Source organism: Ipomoea triloba, chromosome 11, assembly GCF_003576645.1.
Source record: "Ipomoea triloba cultivar NCNSP0323 chromosome 11, ASM357664v1".
Classification (NCBI taxonomy): domain Eukaryota; kingdom Viridiplantae; phylum Streptophyta; class Magnoliopsida; order Solanales; family Convolvulaceae; genus Ipomoea; species Ipomoea triloba.
The window spans coordinates 25,415,789-25,436,207 of NC_044926.1; the positions used below are offsets into that span (position 1 = coordinate 25,415,789).

A 20,419-nucleotide genomic window follows, 5' to 3' on the forward strand; every position below is an offset into this window, starting at 1 on the left:
TATTGTCGGAGTTTTTTTTTTAAAATTTCTTTATTTGAAATACAAATAAACTTTTTTATTTTAAGTAAATTTTTAAAAAATTACTAGTTACATAGAGGTAACCCGTTAATTAACTTAATTGCATAAAAATGAGAACTTAAAGGATCTAATTGAAGCTTTTCTTAGTTTAGGGAGTTAATTATATTTAACCTATAGTTCAAGGGTCTATTTGACTCTTATCTCTATTCACACTTGTGTGAGACTGTCTCACGGATCCTTACTCGTGGGACGGGTCGGGTCGGGTCAAAGCACCATGCAAATGTCATACTTATATGTGCAAATCTCACACTTATATGCTCAAATATAACACTAATAAAAAATACAATTTTTGTTACTTATAAGAGAAAAAGTAATACATTTTTCATAATAAGTAATGTTGACAAGTACCTCTCACTTATAAGGGCAAATATAATACTTTTGAAGAAAAATGTAATACTTTTAAATCGAAATGTAAAAGTATTGTATTTTCCTTTAAAAGTATTACATTTACCCTAATAAGTAAAAATAATTTTATTCATGATTAGTATTACATTTGAGCATATAAGTGTTACATTGGCATTTGACCCGACCCGACCCGACCCACGGTAAGACGGTCTCACACAAGTTTTTGCCTTTTTTTTTTTAAGTTTGTTTGATAGATTGAACTGGATGTGTTTTTTAATATATATAATTTAACTTCAAATTTTATTTTTTTTAATATATCAATAGGTTTAACGCATTTAAATGAATTTTCGTGTCATTCGAGTCGACACGATTTGAAATTTGTTAACAAAATGTGTATTTTAAGCCATTAATTTTTAACGTATTGTGTCGGTTTATAACCTTATCGTATTCAGTGTTAATCCGAACGCATATACATGAATTACCATGCCTACAAAAAATTGTACTCCGTATTTTTTTTATCCACAATGATCCACAGTAAAAATTTGCTGGGCACACCCATCTAGCAGGACGGTCTAACATCGACCGGACCGAATTGCAGTCTGTACTGTGTAGCCTATGATGATGGAGCTCGATCTCGATTCCATCCTCCATTCACATGCCCACACCTTCTCCGACGACGACGACGATGACGATCGCTTTATCCCTCATCGAACTGTCGACGAAATTCTACTCAATCACTCCTCCTCTTCTTCTGCTTCGCCTTCTCCTCCTCCTTCTCCGTCCACTTCGGTTAGACGTCAGGAACAATCCGACGGCACTTCAGTCTCTCCTTCTTCCGAAGCCCTAAGATTAACGCATTCGCACTCGCTCTCTTCGGAATTGAATCCGTCTACTTCAATTATTACTCGAATAAAGTCCGATGATTTCTCTTCTTTGCCTCCGTTTCTCTCTGGGGTTATCAGATCAAACGCCAAGCCTGGGGCTGCTCTGGCAGCTGCAGCTGCTGCGTCGCGCTCCATTCCAACGCCTCACGCTGCCGCTATTAGGAGAGCCAGCTCCAGCTCTGCAACCGTGCGAAAGGTTTTCAAGCACGGCCAAGACTTGGCTTCCTCAGCCGCCAATGATGCCGAGGTTGCCTCCTCTAGCAGTGCTGGCGCTGTTGAGGGGTTAGTGGCAACTGAAGATATATTTACCCCTGAGATTGATGGCAGCTCTAATATATTGGATAATTTCCAATCCCCTAAATTGCAAAGAACTGACCAGGCAGATTCAAGTGGGGAACTTTCGTTGCCAGATATAACTCAGGAGAGTTTGAGCGGAACAAGTGGAGTTTTGGCTAAGGCGGATGCTGATAATGATGATGATTTAGTATCTAAGATAGGTAATTCCGGCCAATCTTCCTCCACTACCCCAGTTGAAACCAGCATTGACTCCGCCATAAGGAGTGAAAGGTGTTTCGATGTTGATGGGAATTCTGTACAATCAGAGTTACTGGAGAGAAAATATGATAACGGTCAACATTTACCAGCAAATGAAGACAATACTGTTTATGCTGAAACCATCACCACAGTAGAGGATATTCTTCCTTCCTCTGTTTCTGGCTGTGAAGTCAGTTTTGACAAGGAGATAAGCCCAACAGTTCCTGAAATGGAACTGGAGAATGTGGTACCTGATACTGGGAATCATGAGGTTCTTTCAGGAGGAGAGGATAACAGTTCTAAGAATGAAGCTGCAGATATTTTGGAAGAGCAAGTAATGCAAGAGGATGATAAGAGGGATAGTATGAAGACAGGAAAGAAATCCCTGCCTTCCTTAAGACCTATTGAATTAGCTGAAGAACTTGAAAAGAAGCAGACATTTGCAGGAATGCACTGGGAAGAGGGTGCTGCTGCCCAACCTATGAGGCTTGAGGGAGTTCGTAGGGGATCTACTGCCTTGGGTTACTTTGACATAAGTGCTGAAAATACTCTTACTCACAACTTCTCCACACCAACTTTCAGGCAAGATCATGGTTCCCCCCAGGTTTTGACAGTTCATCTCAACTACATAGCAGTTGGAATGTCAAAAGGACTGGTTATCATTGTGCCCAGTAGATATACACCTCATCAAGTTGACAACATGGATGCAAAGGTGTGATTTGGCCTTCTGTTTTTTTTTTTTTTTTGTTTTGGTATTCTGTCTTAATTTACTTGAATAGTAAATTTGCAGCAAACAAAAAAGTTCTTTTGTGTCTTGTACTCTTGTTCAGTTTGTAACTGATCATGGACTTATATGATTCATCAATGCCCAACCTTTGTTTCTTTCAAAGCTTTCCAGAGTTTTCATCACTTAACTTGAATATATCCTATGTATTGTTTAACCACTTAAAATAATCTTATTGATACTGGTTTCATTAATTTAGTACTAAAAGGTGAATGTATATATGTTTCAGATGTTGATGCTGAGTTTACATGGGGAGAGGGCTCATATCCCCGTAACTTCCTTGTGCTTTAATCATCAAGGGGACTTACTCTTTGCAGGATATGGTGATGGGCAATATGTGGTGTGGGATGTGCAAAGGGCCTCTGCAGCTAAAGTTGTGACTGAACATAAAGCTCCAGTAGTTCACCTCTTTTTTCTGGGTCAGGATTCTCGACAGTTTAATGTGATCAGTGGAGATAGTAAGGGTATAGTCAAATTGATTCGCTTTTCCATAGTTCCCTGGCTCAATAGGATTTCATTTTCTAAATCTATGGTAATGCTTTGTTCTTACTGCTTTTTGTACATGGTACTGATTTAAAATGTTCCTACCCCTGATGTTAGATAAATTACTTGATTGGTTTGAAACAGAAGCTGCTAGATGAAACAACAAGCACCGTAGTCTGTGCTTCTCCATTACTCTCTGGTGATAGTCTTGGAACTGCTCTGACACCTTCTCTAGACAGCAATTCAGTGTCTGGTGGCAGTGTCGGTAGTATGATGGGAGGCATGGTTGGTGGAGATACTGGGTGGAAACTCTTTGATGGATCTTCTCTGAGTGAGGAAGGAGTGGTCGTATTTGTCACACATCAGTCTGCTCTAGTGGTATGAATTCTAGAAGATTGTATGAGCATTGAATTACCTTTTTCATCCACCTCCATCCTTCATTCTCTGTAATAATTCCTTGAACTTGATGGTGTTTCCTGCTCACTATTCATTTTATCTTGTATTTTGTGTAGGCTAAAGTGAGTCCTAATGTAGAGGTTTATGCTCAACTTCCCAGACCAGATGGTGTTAGGGAGGGTTGCATGCCCTATGCGGCTTGGAAATGTGTGCCTGGGATGCACAATTCTTCAAATGGTATTGAACTTATTTGGTTGACCAATCATACTTTAGAAATTAGAAGTGCTAGAGATTTAAGACATCACCCCCTTTTTAAAAATTCTTTTAAACATTGACAGAAGATGTGCCTGTTGAGTCATCACATAAAGTTTCACTGCTTGCAATTGCATGGGATCATAAAATTCAAGTTGCTAAGTTGGTAAAGTCAGACCTAAAAGTTCTCTGGGAATGGACCTTGGATAATTCAGCAGTTGGAGTGGCATGGTTGGATGATCAGGTTGGTCCTTGCAAGTTGCAATTATCTTTTTATTTTCCATTGAAGAAACATACATAGTACTCTATTTCTAGTTAAATCTTAAAGTGCCTGATTTGAGAGAAAACAATCCTCAAAATGAGACGAATAGAAGTTGAGATATTCTTTATCTCTTTTTAAAGATTTCCAACCTTTCAGTTTCTTGTTTTGGACATCTATAGTTATGAAAGTGACATAGGAGGAAAATATTATGTATGATCCTTTTGGGGTGAATAAGTTGTAAAGGAGCTATGGGCTAGGGCGTTATTTTTTTTGGCCAAAACAGGCAATGAATAGAAAGAAGAGAGGAAACAAAGATAACTAGGATACTAATTAATAACTAAATCTATAGGAAATAGCCAAACCTATCCCTAATAATTCTGGGAAAATAGCATAGATTCCTTCTCAGATTTTGATTTCTACCAACTTGCAAAATCCCAAAGAACTTATGAAAACCCAGGAATCAAAGCCCCGGCATTGGAAAGCTAATAATAGGTAATTTCTTATACGCGCAGATAGTTGGGGTTTGAAGGGAAACACCATTTTCTCCTAATAACTGTTTTTGGACAATGAGTTTCCTTTCCGCAATTTAATTGTTGTATTACGCTTAATACATCACATACTAAAGTAAAGACAATACAGTGTCAGACATTCAAGTGAAATTCATTGATACTTGTTTTATGTCTTTTTTAATGCTAGGTATGGGTTTTAAAGGGAAAACACAAATTTCTCTTTAAGAACATGTTTAGTGACAAATGCTTTTCATTCTCTATTTCCAGTATTCATTTATCCATTATGAAATTAGCAACTTGTTCAAATTCAATTGTTTTCCAATTTACACAATGTGATATTGCGTCAAATTTCAATTATTTTCTTTATATAAAAATATACATGCACATGATTAGGTTGCAATGGTAGTGGGTGGTGTAGGCGTTGAGTCAGATTGGACCTGACTATATTTATACAAATTTTTCTAGTGGACCAAAAGGTAAACTAGAAAACAAATTAGAAATAATGTTTGAAATTTGGGGTGAATGAATTTTGGGTTAGATTTAAAATTTTAGATATTGTGTTCAGGTTGTTCATTCAATTTGGGTCATGGCACGTCATGATTATTTTGAATACTAAAATCTTTTAAGTGCCCAATATGCCAATAGTCAATATATAACTGATTTGAAAATAAAGTTTAGGTTTTAGGTTGTAGTATAGTGTTTGTTTGGCCAACTAATGTCTTTTATGAAACAACACTTTTTCTGACAAGTCTCACTCTAAAGCTTCTTGAGAATGAGGAAAGAAAAGCCTTTCTATATTATTACTGTTTGGCATAGGGTCTGTTTCTTGATGCACATAAACTCCAAATTAAGGTAATTAAGTAAGCATGTATGGGTTGAGTTTCTGATGCCATATATGGGTTTGAATTTCGTAATATTCAAACAATTTGAGGTCAAGTTTTAAATTCAGATAGTTACTTTCAACTCTGATCATGACACAATTCAAAATTACTCCGTAATAAATTATTTTGGATATCAAAAATTTTGGGTAACCTAAAAGTCACTATAAAAATAAAGTTGAAAATTACTCTCATTTTGTAGTAAATTAATTTTGTGCTGGGTTTTGAGTTGAGTACAGTTAAAGTTCATGTTGTTCACTATTAGACTATTTTAATGGTTGATGTGCAGTGGGCTGTAGTGGTCAGCGATGGTGGTGGATAAATTGAGGATAGAGATGTTTGATGATTGATGATAGTAAGTAGAGATGTGTGGATAATTGATGGTTGGGGTGGTATTGAATGGTAGTAGTGGATGGAAGTGGAAGGCAGTGATACTGATTGTGGCCATGCATAGGGGTGTTGGTCATGAGTTTGATGCTTTATGTCTGTTTTTGCATTTTTGGAAAACATGAAAATTGTCTTTATTTACTAAAGGAAAATATTAAAATATAATTTGTCCAAATTCTTCTGTTAAGTTGAAAACAATTGTTTTCAATTTTTTGTTTTCTAAAGAGAACAGTTCAATTTGAAATGAAAAATTCTGTTTTCTGTTTTCTGCTTTTCTACTTTCTAGTTCTGTAGAACACTGGAGAATTTTTTTACTTAATAGGCCCTAATTTCCCCATGCCACAATGATAATTGTCATAATGTTTCCGGAATCTAAGTTTCTCATTCCACAATTTTAATTGTTGTTATGTGCTTGTTACATCTTATACTGACGCAGTAACAGTACAGATGTTGGTAATTCTCACGTCAACTGGACAGCTCTGTCTGTTTGAAAAAGATGGAAATCTGATCCACCAGACAAGTTTCTCTACAGATGGGCCTCGTGGAGATGATCTCATTTCATATCATACATACTTTAGTAATGCCCATGGGAACCCTGAGAAAGCTCATCACAACTGTATAGCTGTTAGGGGGGCCAATGTATACATTCTAGGAACATTGCAGCTTGTTGTCTCCCGCCTCCTCCCTTGGAAGGAACGGATAGAAGTTTTGCGAAAAGCAGGTGACTGGATGGGTGCACTGAACATGGCAATGACACTTTATGATGGTCAAGCACATGGTGTAATTGACCTCCCTAGAAATTTAAGTGATGTTCAGAAGACTGTTATGCCATATCTCGTTGAGTTACTATTGTCATATGTAGAAGAGGTATTTTCATACTTATCTGTAGCATTCAGCAACCAAAGTGGGAAGTTGTGCCATTCAGATGAGTCAAATGATAATGAAACTAAGGAGCAGTACGCACGGGTTGGTGGTGTTGCTGTTGAATTCTGTCTCCATATCAACAGAACTGATGTCCTCTTTGATGAAATATGGAAAAGATTTGATAATGAAAAACAACAAGGTAACTCCCTCACTGTCTAATTCTCTACTTCTGCTTGGAATTGGGAAACCCCCACTACTATATATATGTTTTAAGTTTAGTGGTCATCTGGTGAGATAATTCCTAATGCCTGTAGTGTTCTTGCCGTTGGCCTGTGATGTCCGTCTCTCTCTCTCTGCTTTTTGATGGATTGAGGATTTGAGGGTCTGTAAATGACCAGCCATGCAATTTAGGTTTTATGGAACCTAAGTAACTCAAAAAACATTGTTTCAAATGTAATCTTTCCAGTGAGATGTCGGCATTATATTAGATTATGCAACAAACAATGATATTTCATTTGGTGCCATACATTACTACAAATCAACCTCTCCTTTCCTTGTGCAGATACATTCTTGGAGCTTTTGGAGCCTTACATATTGAAAGATATGCTCGGTTCCCTGCCACCAGAGGTAACTCCATCAATCTCAATTCTCAATCTCACCCCAACTTTATTGTCCTTTTGCATATTGTTGGAGACAGTTGAGATGCATGTTACTTCAGAATGCCCAGCATTGAGTTTTCCACTATGTTCTCTTTTGCTCCCATGGGTTTTACCACATTATAGTTATTCTCTTCAGAAGACTAACAAGTGGCAACTAACTGTAAATGTTTTAAGAATAGAACAAAACAGTCAGACTATTAGTCTTTATATGGAGTTATTAGTATTAAGAGAACATGCTGCAAATTATCATCCCTCTAACTAGATATTTATGTACTATGACATGCATTGTTAGTAAAATCTTATACTCTGTAATTTATCCATAAGTGGTTTTTGTTTGTTCTGAAGATTATGCAAGTGCTAGTGGAACATTACAGCAACAAAGGTTGGTTGCAGCGAGTTGAACAATGTGTTCTCCACATGGATATTTCATCATTGGATTTCAATCAGGTAGTATTGAGTTTAGCTTTTTACCCTTGCGCTGTTCTTGTTTTGTAATGAATCATTAAACTTACTTTTTGTAATATTATTCAAGAAATATTTATGCTAAATCCTTTTGTCCTGTAATTTTCCTTGATATTTTTTTCTAGTTCCTAATTTCTGTAGTCTGGTCTATAGGTTGTTCGCATATGCAGGGAACACATGTTGTATGGAGCACTAATATACTTGTTCAACAAAGGTCTTGGTGATTTCAAGGCACCCCTAGAGGAGCTTTTTTCAATTATAAGAAATAGCAAAGGAGAGACTGCTGCGCCATTTGGGTAGTGGTTTCATGGATTTTTCATTTAGTATTGAAACTTCTCATAGTTTATGCATGCTCAACTCCTATTCCCTATTTCCCTTGGATTCCGTCTTAGTACATTTGTCATCTGGAAGTAATTTTATCAGAATACTAGTTCAGGCTTCAGATATGATTTTATGATGGTTGTTTCTTAGGAATAATCATGTGTTACTTTAATGTAACAGGTACAAGATGCTTGTTTACCTGAAGTACTGTTTCCAGGGTCTTGCTTTTCCTCCTGGTAAGGCACCAAGCCATCTAGATTGTCAAATTTTGAAATTAATTTATTCTTTGCTCTTGTTGAATCTGTTTCTCCTAATCTGGTTATTGATGCATGTCAAAATGACTAAGACTTGATTAATTTCCATGTACGTGGAAAATGCATTCTAGCTTGCTAGCTGTATATATTTGAAAAGCAGTAACCAAGGATCCTCTGCCTATGTGGCACTGCTTTAGCAAATGCCAGGTAGTAGTAACTGTTCAGAATTACTGGTTACTACAAATTCTTCAGGATTGTCAATACTAGCTGTTTTAGGGATAATAGCAGAGTCCACTAATCATTTCTTGTGCTTGTGTGTGCACACATGTGCATGGATAATAACTGGATTGTATACTTAAAGCAGGAACCTCATGTTCTTGAAGACAAGCTGACAAATGTTACAAAGAAGTTGTAGAACTTGTTCTTAGTTCTTACACCTTCTGACCTTCCTACTAGGTTTTGGGGTGTCCAACATAAAAAATTGAGTGGCAAGAAAGAGTGTTAAACTATTTATGTTTTGCAGGGCATGGAACTCTCTCTACTAAAATCCTGCCATCTCTTAGAAAAGAGCTTGTTCAATTTCTGTTAGAAGACTCTTGCTTGCCGAATTCATTGGCAATTTCAAGCTTTCCAGCCAATGGGCCACATTCAAACCTGCTTTATCTATTACAGCTGGATACTGAAGCTACATTAGATATTCTGCAATATGCATTTGTAGAAGATGTTCCACAATTGAACCATATTTCTGATGATTCAACCAATTCAGACACTGAATCAGCTGAAGTAAATGGTTTGTCTGACAGTCAAAACTTGGTCCAAGAACTAGTAGATGTCTTAGCTGCAATTCTTGATGCAAGTTTCTTCCAAAGTAGCAACTCTTGTAGCAGTGATGATGATAGATCCATTGATATCTGGCCTTCAAAGAGAGAGAGAGATCATATTTTGGACTTCATTGCTTACTATGTTTCTTGTGAAAGGGCTAAAGTCTCAAAAAGTACCCTAAGTCAGATTCTTGAATACTTGACTTCAGAGACTGATTCCTCACATAATGCATCTGAGAATGATGAAACCTCAAAGAGAAGACAAAAACAACTTGTTACACTTCTTGAAGTATTGCCAGAGCATGAATGGGATGCTCCTTACTTGTTACATTTATGTGAGAAGGCTCAGTTTCACCAGGTGCCACACTCACATTCATGCTTAATAAAACACTATCATATTTTACATGTTTTTTCCTCTTTCTTCTCTCTATATGTTTTTCACTTGTTTTCTCAATTATACTTTATTTAGGAGAAGATATTTCTTATTTATTTAGGTTTGCGGCTTAATTCATTCTATCAGACATCAGTATCTTGCTGCTTTGGATAGTTATATAAAAGATGTTGATGAGCCAATTCATGCCTTCTCGTTTATTCATGACATGCTGCAACAACTGGGCAACAAAGATTCTGATGCTTTCCGGTCTGCAGTCATCTCTCGAATTCCTGATCTAGCCAAATTAAGCCGGTAATGCCTTTGAAACTCTTAATATCCATGCAGAGATATTGATTTATGCATTGTGTGCAAGCTCAACTACTTGTAAATCTCATTTTGATAATCTGTAAATGATTTTTGATCTGCAGGGAAGAAACTTTCTTTATGGTTATTAGCCATTTTGGAGAAAAATTCCAACACATTTTGTCTGAGCTACGCTCTCATCCAAAAAGCCTCTTTCTTTACCTAAAGACACTCATTGAGGTTCAATCAAGTGGTAGCCTCAAATTTTCTTCCATGAGAAATGAAAATGTTTTAGAATTTCCTTCTCTAAGAAAGGGAATGCATCAGTCACTAAAGATTCAAGCCTACCTGGAAAGTCTGTCTAAATTTCCAAAAGTTATGCAAAACTATCCAGTTCATGTGACTGACGAAATGATGGAGTTATATCTTGAGGTGATTTCTTAATTATTCTGCTGTCATTCACTTAGGCTTTCTTTCTTAATCAAGGCATTTTGTTGTCTTTTGTAATTTCTTAATCAAGGACAATTTGTTATCTGTTCTATGAGTGCCTGGATACTTTTAATGATAAATATTCTCAGAAAGAGCTCCTTTTGGTAAAATATATCAATCAACCTGATCTGAATGAGGAAACATGTTAAGATTATTGAATAGAACAAAGAGATTTTTGCCTTGGTAAGATTGTTGTCTTCTACACTTATGTTTTCCTGCAGCACTTTGCAAGCTTCTGCAACACCAACACTATCCATGCTGCAGATCTTTGCCTTAAATGATCTATCATTTGTCCACCCATTTTACAATGTTTTGTTCATTAGTGCTCTCACAAAAAATTCAAGTTCTACTCCTTGGCTGAATAATCTCTGTTCTTCTTACTCAATTTCTGTGGATGTTAAAAAATCTCTTAAAAGTAATTTAGTCTTGTCTCTTTGTGCCTCTTAATGACTGTCTTCTCAACCAACAAAAAAAAAAAAGTAATCTAATTCGTCATTGGTGCAAAATTTTTGCAGCTTTTGTGTCAGTATGAACGTAACTCAGTTTGCAAATTCTTGGAGAGTCTTGAAAGCTATAGGGTGGAACACTGTTTACGTTTGTGCCTGGAACATGGCATTACGGATGCAGCTGCTTTCTTGTATGAAAGGGTTGGGGACGTTGGAAGTGCACTTTCCCTGTTACTTTCTACCCTTAATGATAAGTTTATTCTACTTGATGCATCCATTGAGAAGGAGCTTTGTGGTGCTCGTTTGAAGCATTTTAATAATCTTTTAGAGACAAAAGAGGTCTACTTTCTCCCAGACATCCTTTTTTTCTGTTACAATATTTAGGTTTGTCATGATTGTTCTCTATACTTGATTTGCATAATTTGTGACAGGTCAATGACATACTTGAAATGGTGCACTGCTCTATCTCGCTGTGCCAGCGGAATAGCCCGAGGCTTGATCCTTACGAGTCTGAATGCCTTTGGTTTGAGTTGCTTGATTCGTAAGTCATCACTTTTAACAAAAGTTATATGGAATACAAAAGAGAATTATAGCCTTAATATGTACATAACAAAGAGAGCTAATTTATTAGGTCATTAAGAGTTCAACCATTTATGAATTTGGTTAAGACTTAAATTGGTGTCCTGCTTATGCCTGGATTTTGAGCTATAAATGTGTATCCTTGTGTTGAACACACATCAAATAACAAATTAGGTTACACAAATAAAAATATAGGACGCAATGTTTGAAGTATTTGAGACATGATTGCATGAACCAGTTTCCTGAGTTCACATTTGGTGGGTCTTGCTTTCTAGATGTATGGTATATTTTGGGATGCTGTATATTAGCTTTTAACATTTTTTGAGCACATTTTCAAGTGACTAGCACACTGATTGGACTATTGCCCATGGAGCCCAACTCTTGGTTACTCTTGGGGTTGGGATTAAAAACCTTTTTTTTCTTGCAGACTAGCTGAAACTCCCCTTTTCAAATAGTAAGAGCACTTAAACTAGCCTTTATATCAATTTTATTTTTTATGCTTGCAATTTGATGGCTTTTATCCTAAGTTGGAAATTGAATTTTTGGTCTTCAATCTCAGAATTGTTCATTGACCAATTTATCATTAGACCAATTTATTTCTTTATTATTCTTGTTTACTTTTCATTTTAATAGGTAACAAATACATTACCTGTTTTACAGGTTTTGTGAACCTTTAATAGATTCATTTAATGATAAAGTGGAATATGAGGGAGATAAGAGTGTTGGAATTTCAGTCAATTCAATGGGAAATCTAAAGGATGAAGGGGCTTGCAGAATCAAGTGGAAAGTCTCAAAGTCCCATCAGAATGCTGAAGTTCTTAGGAGATTGCTCTCATTCTTTATTAAAGAGATTGTTGAGGGAATGATTGGATATGTTCGCTTACCAACAATCATGTTAAAACTGCTTTCTGAAAATGGTAGCCAGGAATTTGGAGATTTTAAACTTACCATCATGGGGATGCTTGGAACCTACGATTTTGAAAGAAGAATTTTGGTTAGTCTCCTTGTCTGATTTTGTCATTTTGTCCCTTCAATTATTCAATTACATCACACTGCAATCTTAAATAAAGACCAGCAACCATTGTGCCCCAAAAAACTGGCGAAGAGTGGTTAAGTTCTGTCTCATAGTTGCATTAAATTACTTGGTCTATTTGTCAGTGATTTCTTCTATTTAAAACAGATAACTAGTTCAGATAATTTCATTCTTTGAAATGCTCCGAATGCTTCAGACTGAGTAGTTGGCATTGCTATTTCAGGACACTGCCAAAGCCTTGATTGAGGATGATACGTACTATACCATGAGCTTACTCAAGAGGGGGGCTTCTCATGGTTATGCCCCTCGGAGCCTTACATGTTGTGTTTGCAATTGCCTTCTATCCAGAAGTTCTAGCATTCAAATTTTCAGTTGTGGTCATGCAATGCATCTGCACTGTGAACTTCCAGAAAATGGTACGTCCTCGAAAGGTTCATCGGTTGGATGTCCAATTTGTATGCCTAGAAAGAATTCTCAGAGGTCAAGAAGCAAATCCATGTCATCAGAGAATGGATTAGTGAGCAAGACTTCGAAATCTCAGCAAGGACATGGGCCCGCAAATGCTTTACATCTACATGATAATGATTTTCTTGACATCTCCTTCGGACACCACCCTGTTTCAAGGGTGGGTACTCTTTAAATTATGTTTACCTTCTGCTGCTTCTATTACCTTGCTTCCTCTCTCTCCCTCTCCCCCTGTGTTGCTAATGTACTGAGAGTAAGCACTCACAAGATTAATCTTGGGTGTAACAGTTTGAGCTCTTGAGTAATCTTCAGAAAGAGCAGAGGCCGGCACATGTAGAACAAATGCCTAAGTTGAGGCTAGCACCGCCTGCTCTTTACCATGAAAAGGTAAACAAAAGGATAGAATTCCAAACAGGAGAAAGCTCATCGAAAGTGGAAAAACCAAGCAGGAACAGACAGTTGAGGGACATAAAAGTGAAGGGATCAGCAATAAGGTTCCCCCTGAAATCAAATATATTTGGTAAGTCAGTCAGTCAGTCGTGCTTCTTCTGATTTCTGATATATGTAGTTTATTGGTTTGTGTCTGAAGCATCCATAAACTTGTTCCCTTCCCAGGCAAGGAGAAGATTGTTAAGCGTTAATTGACTGAAAACTGGAAATGCAAATGGTGTTTTAGTCGAGGAAACCGAGTAGCTGACAAGTAATCACAATTTAAGGAGCATTTTGCAGAGACGGAAATTGAAAATAGACGTTTCTTATTTTCTTTCATTCTATTAATCTGTAAATAACTTCCAGAATATAGGTTGTAAATTTTATGAAACAATTTTGCCTGTGCTGTTGTAATTACAAAAAAGTGTTGAGGCAGAGAGTTGCTTGGCAAAGAGGAAAATGTGGACGGATATATTTAGTAATATGATTGCGTGGGGACAGATGGTTTTGGTGTTGGATTGAAAGTTTTAGTTTTAGTTTTAGTTTTAGTATGAGTTGTTATTCAAGTGATAGTTATCCAAAACTGGGGACCCCTCCGAGTGGCAACTGGCAATTGGCAAATGGCAAGGCAAATGTTACTAGAGTGTTAATAATGGATTGGATTGTAAGCCACTCGATTTGGGTTTCAGCATACACTTGAGATTTGTAGGCCCCTTACCTTGCTCATCCCTTAAATGGAGTGGTAAGCATAAGCTAAAGCCTTATTTGCTTGCCTAAATCACAATTCTTATATTGTCCATGTTCCAACCAGAACCCCTCTCCCCTGAGAACTTGTGAATTCGTACATTAATGAACACAATCTTCTACATAAATGTACACAATCTAATATTCTTGACACGCAATGCACACAATCTACTTTGGAGTAGTTTGTGTGCATCCGTGGAGTAGATTGTATGTATTAATGTTGGTTCTCACGCTCTCACATAAGAGGAGATTCTCATTTGATCATTAATCATCTCTCTTTTTTTATTTATTTATTTATTTATGTTAATGGAACATTTTTATTAATTTAAAAAATATTTTTTGTTCATAGGAGTATGCTTGTATTATCCATTACCCTCATTCTTATGGGCTCTTGTGAAGAGAGACCCAAACCACTGCGCCGGTTTAGTTACTACTTTCACATCTAACTTTAACATGAATTGAATTTGGTATAATTAAGAATACATGTAATGTCAGAAGTTACATAGAATTAAATGTTCTTGAAAGTTTATCATTAAAAAAAAAAAAAAGAAGCACATCACTTAGGCTATTGTGGACAAATTATATATTTGTCTACACGTTGTCAGTGTTTATTAAATTGTAGCGCTTGTATACTTATTTGATTAAATAAACTTTCTCCATAAATTTGAACCAAAATAGCAAACTTAAGTGTGACACCACTCCAATATTTCCTCTCTCAAAAGGTTGAATCCCAACTCTAAAGGCCTCACTTTTCGACAGGATAGAGTATGTGGGAAGAGGTAAATCACGATAACTCAGTGGTTTGACAAGTAGCCAAGTAGGACCAAATGTGGATATGCATGAGGAATTTGTCCACTTTCAAAATAATCCCACACTAGTGCTGACGAGTTTTGAATATTGGTCTCTTACTATCTTTTTCCAAATATATCATAAATCAAAAGAAACACAACTTACCAAATATATCATAATCCCACTCCAATACTAGTTCTAGTCTTAGGGGATAATTTTAAAATTGGTGTTGGCTTAATCATCGTAAAAGTTACATATTGACTTTTTTAGTTTGAATTGGTTAACTATCAACAACTTAGACGGATCACAAACTATTGGCTTAAAATCACAAAGGTTTCCATCGAAAGCTAACCTTCATCTACTAATCAAATCAAACAAATTAAGGGTGTGTTTGGAAACTCGGAAAATGATTTCTGAAAATCATTTTCCGAGTTTCCAGTGTTTGGGAAAGAGGCAAATACTAAAGTCAATGGAAAATAGAACTCGTTCAATGGAAAATAGAGTCATTTTTCGCCACTTCTTCTTCGCTAGAGCTTCTTCTTCACTTCTCCCCAACATGGTCCAACACCAATTCACCACCATCGAAAATTGTTACCAATCGGAAACCCTATTAGTTTCCAACTTGAAAACCCATAGATCTGTAGGTTTCCAAGTCGGAAACCAAAATTTTGGTTTCCAACTTGGAAAACCAGATTTTGGTTCCACAGCTTAGAAACCAGATTGCCAATCTGGTTCCACAGTGATTGGTTTCCTTGTCGGAAACTAGTGCTCTGGTCTGGTTTTCAGAAGCCTCTTTTTTTTTTTTTTTTAAATAAATTTATTGTTTAGGTTTATACCTGAAATCATATTTATGTTAGAGATTTAAAGATTATATTGTCTTAGACAAAGTTCTCTTTTCGTATTATAATAATTAAAATGATAAAGTATATAGTTTTGCTCATTTTCTTGTTCATTTTTCAAAAAATGAACCAAACACACAAAGATAATTTTTTATTGTGCAGCTAAACACCGAAAAAGAAAATATTTTTTGAAAAATAAAGCATTTAAGGAAATGTTTAAGTATAGGAATAGAAATTGGGGCAAGGTTAAGGAAGGAGAAATAATTGATAGCAACCCCCAACGCTTTGGGCGGTTATTCCCAGAGTCTGGTTTTTCCTCTTTCTTCGTTTTCTCCGCCCTCCACTCCTAACTCTTCCCTTTCTTCCCCTCCTTATATTCTTCCATTTCCAATTTTCTCTATTCAATCTAATCTGCACCACTCTCTCTCTCTCTACTTCGGCTGCTGTGCTGTGCTGTGCTGTTGTATACAGCCAGCTTCTGTCATTCTATTGCCCTTGAAGACGAAGAAGAAGAAGTGCAATGGCTTCGTCTTTCTCTTTGGCCAAATTCGTGCACACTCCTCTCCACTCCACCAGATCTGCTGAAAAACCCCTCTTCTCCGATCCCCTTAGACCCGCCTCCTCCTTTCTCGGAGGCTCATCTTCCCACAAGCTTCCACTCCTCAACAACCTCTCTGCATCTCCTCACTCCCACCGCAGATCCACCCGTATCCTCGCCGTCTCCGATGTTGTCAAGGAAAAGAAGCTCAAATCCTCTGCCTCCAATCTGGTATTTGTCTTTTCTCCTCTTTAATTTATACGCGGAATCTTTAGTTAATTTATGAATTTATGTTTTCTTTTCTCTAAATTGATTGCAAGTACAAAAATTGGTTCTTTCTTTCGAGGTTTAGGGTAAAATTGAATAATATTGACTGTGCCTATGTGTCCCTCCCTGCCACTGCAGCTAATTACCAAACAGGAAGGTTTGGTGTTGTACGAGGATATGGTTCTGGGGAGGTCATTTGAGGATATGTGTGCCCAGATGTACTACAGAGGCAAAATGTTTGGTTTTGTGCACTTGTACAATGGCCAGGAAGCAGTTTCTACTGGCTTCATCAAACTCCTCAAGAAGGAAGACAGTGTGGTTAGCACTTACCGTGATCATGTCCATGCATTGAGCAAGGGCGTGTCAGCTCGTGAAGTGATGAGTGAACTCTTTGGTAAGACCACTGGTTGTTGCAGAGGCCAGGGTGGCTCTATGCACATGTTTTCTAAAGAGCACAATGTGCTTGGTGGTTTTGCTTTCATTGGCGAGGGCATTCCGGTGGCTACTGGTGCTGCCTTCTCTTCTAAGTATAGGAGGGAGGTTTACAAGGAAGATTGTGATGACGTGACGCTTGCTTTTTTCGGGGATGGGACTTGCAATAATGGCCAATTCTATGAGTGCTTGAACATGGCTGCATTGTGGAAATTGCCTATTGTGTTTGTTGTTGAGAATAATCTTTGGGCCATTGGTATGTCCCACTTGAGGGCTACTTCTGACCCTGAAATTTGGAAAAAGGGTCCTGCCTTTGGTATGCCCGGTGTACATGTTGATGGAATGGATGTGTTGAAGGTTCGGGAAGTAGCTAAGGAGGCTATTGGCAGAGCTAGGCGAGGGGAAGGCCCGACTTTGGTTGAATGCGAGACTTACAGGTTCAGAGGACACTCTTTGGCCGATCCAGATGAGCTTCGTGACCCTTGTAAGGATTTGATGATTTCACATTTAGTTTCTTTTCATTATGAATAATATTTACTTACTTTATCTGTTAGATTATTTTTGGGGCTGCTTGATCTTCAAGTACTGAGTTTTAACCATTGCAATTGAAAGCCAAGCCTCATCCCTTTTAGCTATCTTTTAAAATATAGATAAATATTTTGACTGTCCTTGAAAATGCTTTGAGTTTTTTCAGCTTCAAACTTTTTATTATAAAACCAAAGATATTTGTTTCTTTTATATATTTATTTTCAATCCATTTATAATGTTGTATAGTTTTATGATTGTGAACTCAAATGCGTATTCAATTTGGCAGCTGAGAAGAGTCACTATGCAGCTCGTGATCCCATCACTGCATTGAAAAAGTACTTATTCGATAACAATCTTGCAACTGAAGAGGAATTGAAGGCTATTGATAAAAAAATTGACGAGATAGTTGAAGACTGTGTTGAGTTTGCTGATGAAAGCCCTGTTCCTGCTCGAACCCAGCTTCTAGAAAACGTATTTGCTGATCCAAGGGGCTTTGGAATTGGACCCGATGGGAGGTACCGATGTGAGGATCCTAAGTTCACCGAGGGCACTGCACAAGTTTAACTCTGGCCGCCGGTCTAGATAACATTCCCTTGGGTTGTTGAGTGCGAATTTATATCTAGTTACTGATAATAACTTCATATGCATTATTCTCTTTATATCAGAAGAATTTATTGTCTTATGTATTGTGAGTTATTATTATTATTATTTTTCCTTGTGCACATTTTGTTTACTTACAGATTTTGTTGTTTTTTCCTGCTGCCTGCTGCATTATTTGGATGAATGGCTAATCCAAATGTGAATGGGTTTGCTTTTCATGTATTTGTTAGTTGAGCCAATATTAAAAGATTGTTGAAGGTTAGAATTGAGTAGGAGGTCCTGGTCAGGTGAACCACTATATTATTATGCAAATTATGTTTTGGTTGATCCAAACGGCAACTACTTAATCGGTGTTGTTGAGAAGTAGGCACAAAAATAGCTAATTGTTCAAAACTACAAGACCAATGAAGTGCGCAAATTATATTGTGGACCATGGTCCATAATGCATGGTGGACCAGGATTATTGTTGATACTGCAGTTGTGTTGAAAGGAAACTGCAGTTGCACGGAAGAGGTCATTCATCCGTTCAACACAACTGCAATATCTTTTCAACACAACTGTTGTTCCAGATGGATGGCACGACCTCTGTTTCGTACAACTGCAGTTTTCTTTCAACACAACTGTAGTATCAGTCCAACACAACTGCAGTATCAACTATGACCCATGGTCCACGGTATAATGGCTGAATGAAGTGTGCTTCGCCAAAATGGCTTTGTTAGCTTGAATCTAAGATATCTGAGTAAGTTGGAAGACTCATACCATTTCATTTTCATTTTCATTTACAAGTGCTTCACCAAAATAGCTTATAACGAATTTTAGATATCTATCTAATTAAGTTTCAGTTGGAAGAAACGCATACATCTCTTTTGTACTCCAACTGCAGTATCAACTATGACCCATGGTCCACGGTATAATGGCTGAATGAAGTGTGCTTCGCCAAAATGGCTTTGTTAGCTTGAATCTAATATATCTGATTAAGTTGGAAGACTCATACCATTTCATTTTCATTTACAAGTGCTTCACCAAAATAGCTTATAACGAATCTTAGATATCTATCTAATTAAGTTTCAGTTGGAAGAAATGCATACATCTCTTTCTCAACATATTGAAGCACAAGAGTCAATATTGACTCATACCATTTCATTTTCATTTACAAGTGCTTCACCAAAATAGCTTATAACGAATCTTAGATATCTATCTAATTAAGTTTCAGTTGGAAGAAACGCATACGTCTCTTTCTGAATGAATTGGATCATCCTCATTAGGAATTATATTATTCATGCAAAAGAAAAGAGGTAGGTAGCTGAAAGCTTGAAACACTACATAAGAAACAATAGCCAATAGCTGAGAGAGGGATTCTTGTGTTTTTCCCACATCTACACTAACAAAAGGAGATAAACAAAATTCAAATGCTTAATCTTACCACTTAGACCTAACATTCAAATTTCTTGAATATGCATTAACATCAATAAATTAAACAAAGAAAACAAAAACCAATTTCATATCTAAAAATGCAATCCCACAAATACGATATTTTAAAGTGCATTTCAACAACTCTAAAAATGCACAATTTGAATACTAAAAGTGCATAATATCTTATTTAAAAGTGATATTAAAAAAACTCTAAATATGTACAATACAAACTCTTAATATAAACAACATAAATATTAAAAGTATAGGGAAAAGGGTCAAATAGGCCCTCGAACATTTCATAAGAAATCAATTAGATTCACGAACTTTTAAAACGTGCAATTAGAGTCTCAAACATGTCAAAATAAGGCAATGAAGCCCACGAACAGGTAATTGACCTGTTATTACCGGTCATTTGAATTTTCCAGCGACCGGCGACACTTTCCGGCCACCGACGACACAGTCCGGCGACCAGCGACGACCGAATCGTCGCCGGTCGCCATCTCCGGCGAATGGCCGCCTTCTCCGTGAAGAAGGCAACCATCTGCTTGCCTTCTTCACGGAGAAGGCAACCAGATCTGGTTGCCTTCTTCACGAAGAAGGCGGCCATTCGCCGGATTGTGTCGTCGGTGGCCGGAAAGTGTTGCCGGTCGCCGGAAAATTCAAATGACCGGTAATAACAGGTCAATTACCTGTTTGTGGGCTTTATTGCCTTATTTTGACATGTTTGAGAGTCTAATTGCACGTTTTAAAAGTTTGTGAACCTAATTGACTTCTTATGAAATGTTCGAGGGCCTATTTGACCCTTTTCCCAAAAGTATATGATATTTAAAAGTAGGGTTAATTCTATTTTTGGTCCTAGATTTATAGGTGGTAGTCCACTTTTAGTCATTTTTTATTAAAACATCCACATTTGGTCCTAGTATTATTGTGGCATGACCATTTTTGGTCCTCCTTCAACAAAATCGTTAAAATGACGTTA

The 20,419-nt window shown here is 37.0% G+C and overlaps 2 protein-coding genes across 3 annotated transcripts; both read left to right on the forward strand.

The window, feature by feature from the left end:
• Positions 1-954: 954 nt before the first annotated feature.
• On the forward strand, positions 955-13,814 carry LOC115997564 (vacuolar protein sorting-associated protein 8 homolog). Of its 2 annotated transcripts, none has more exons than XM_031237147.1 (19): positions 955-2,553; positions 2,855-3,157; positions 3,253-3,486; positions 3,621-3,741; positions 3,846-4,000; positions 6,240-6,855; positions 7,219-7,283; positions 7,661-7,762; positions 7,931-8,073; positions 8,279-8,334; positions 8,876-9,531; positions 9,668-9,858; positions 9,975-10,281; positions 10,854-11,123; positions 11,216-11,325; positions 12,024-12,357; positions 12,620-13,021; positions 13,150-13,381; positions 13,477-13,814. In XM_031237147.1, exons 1-19 carry the CDS (start codon positions 1,039-1,041, stop codon positions 13,500-13,502), a joined length of 5,838 nt encoding a protein of 1,945 aa, XP_031093007.1. In that variant the 5' UTR covers positions 955-1,038; the 3' UTR covers positions 13,503-13,814. The 2 variants fall into 2 exon arrangements, with proteins under 2 accessions (XP_031093007.1, XP_031093006.1); XM_031237146.1 differs by having other exon boundaries at positions 956-2,553; positions 3,843-4,000.
• Positions 13,815-15,918: 2,104 nt separating this feature from the next.
• LOC115996985 (pyruvate dehydrogenase E1 component subunit alpha-3, chloroplastic) lies at positions 15,919-18,166 on the forward strand. The gene is made up of 3 exons (XM_031236431.1): positions 15,919-16,431; positions 16,606-17,383; positions 17,714-18,166. Exons 1-3 carry the CDS (start codon positions 16,183-16,185, stop codon positions 17,989-17,991), a joined length of 1,305 nt encoding a protein of 434 aa, XP_031092291.1. The 5' UTR covers positions 15,919-16,182; the 3' UTR covers positions 17,992-18,166.
• The last annotated feature ends 2,253 nt before the right edge of the window (positions 18,167-20,419 follow it).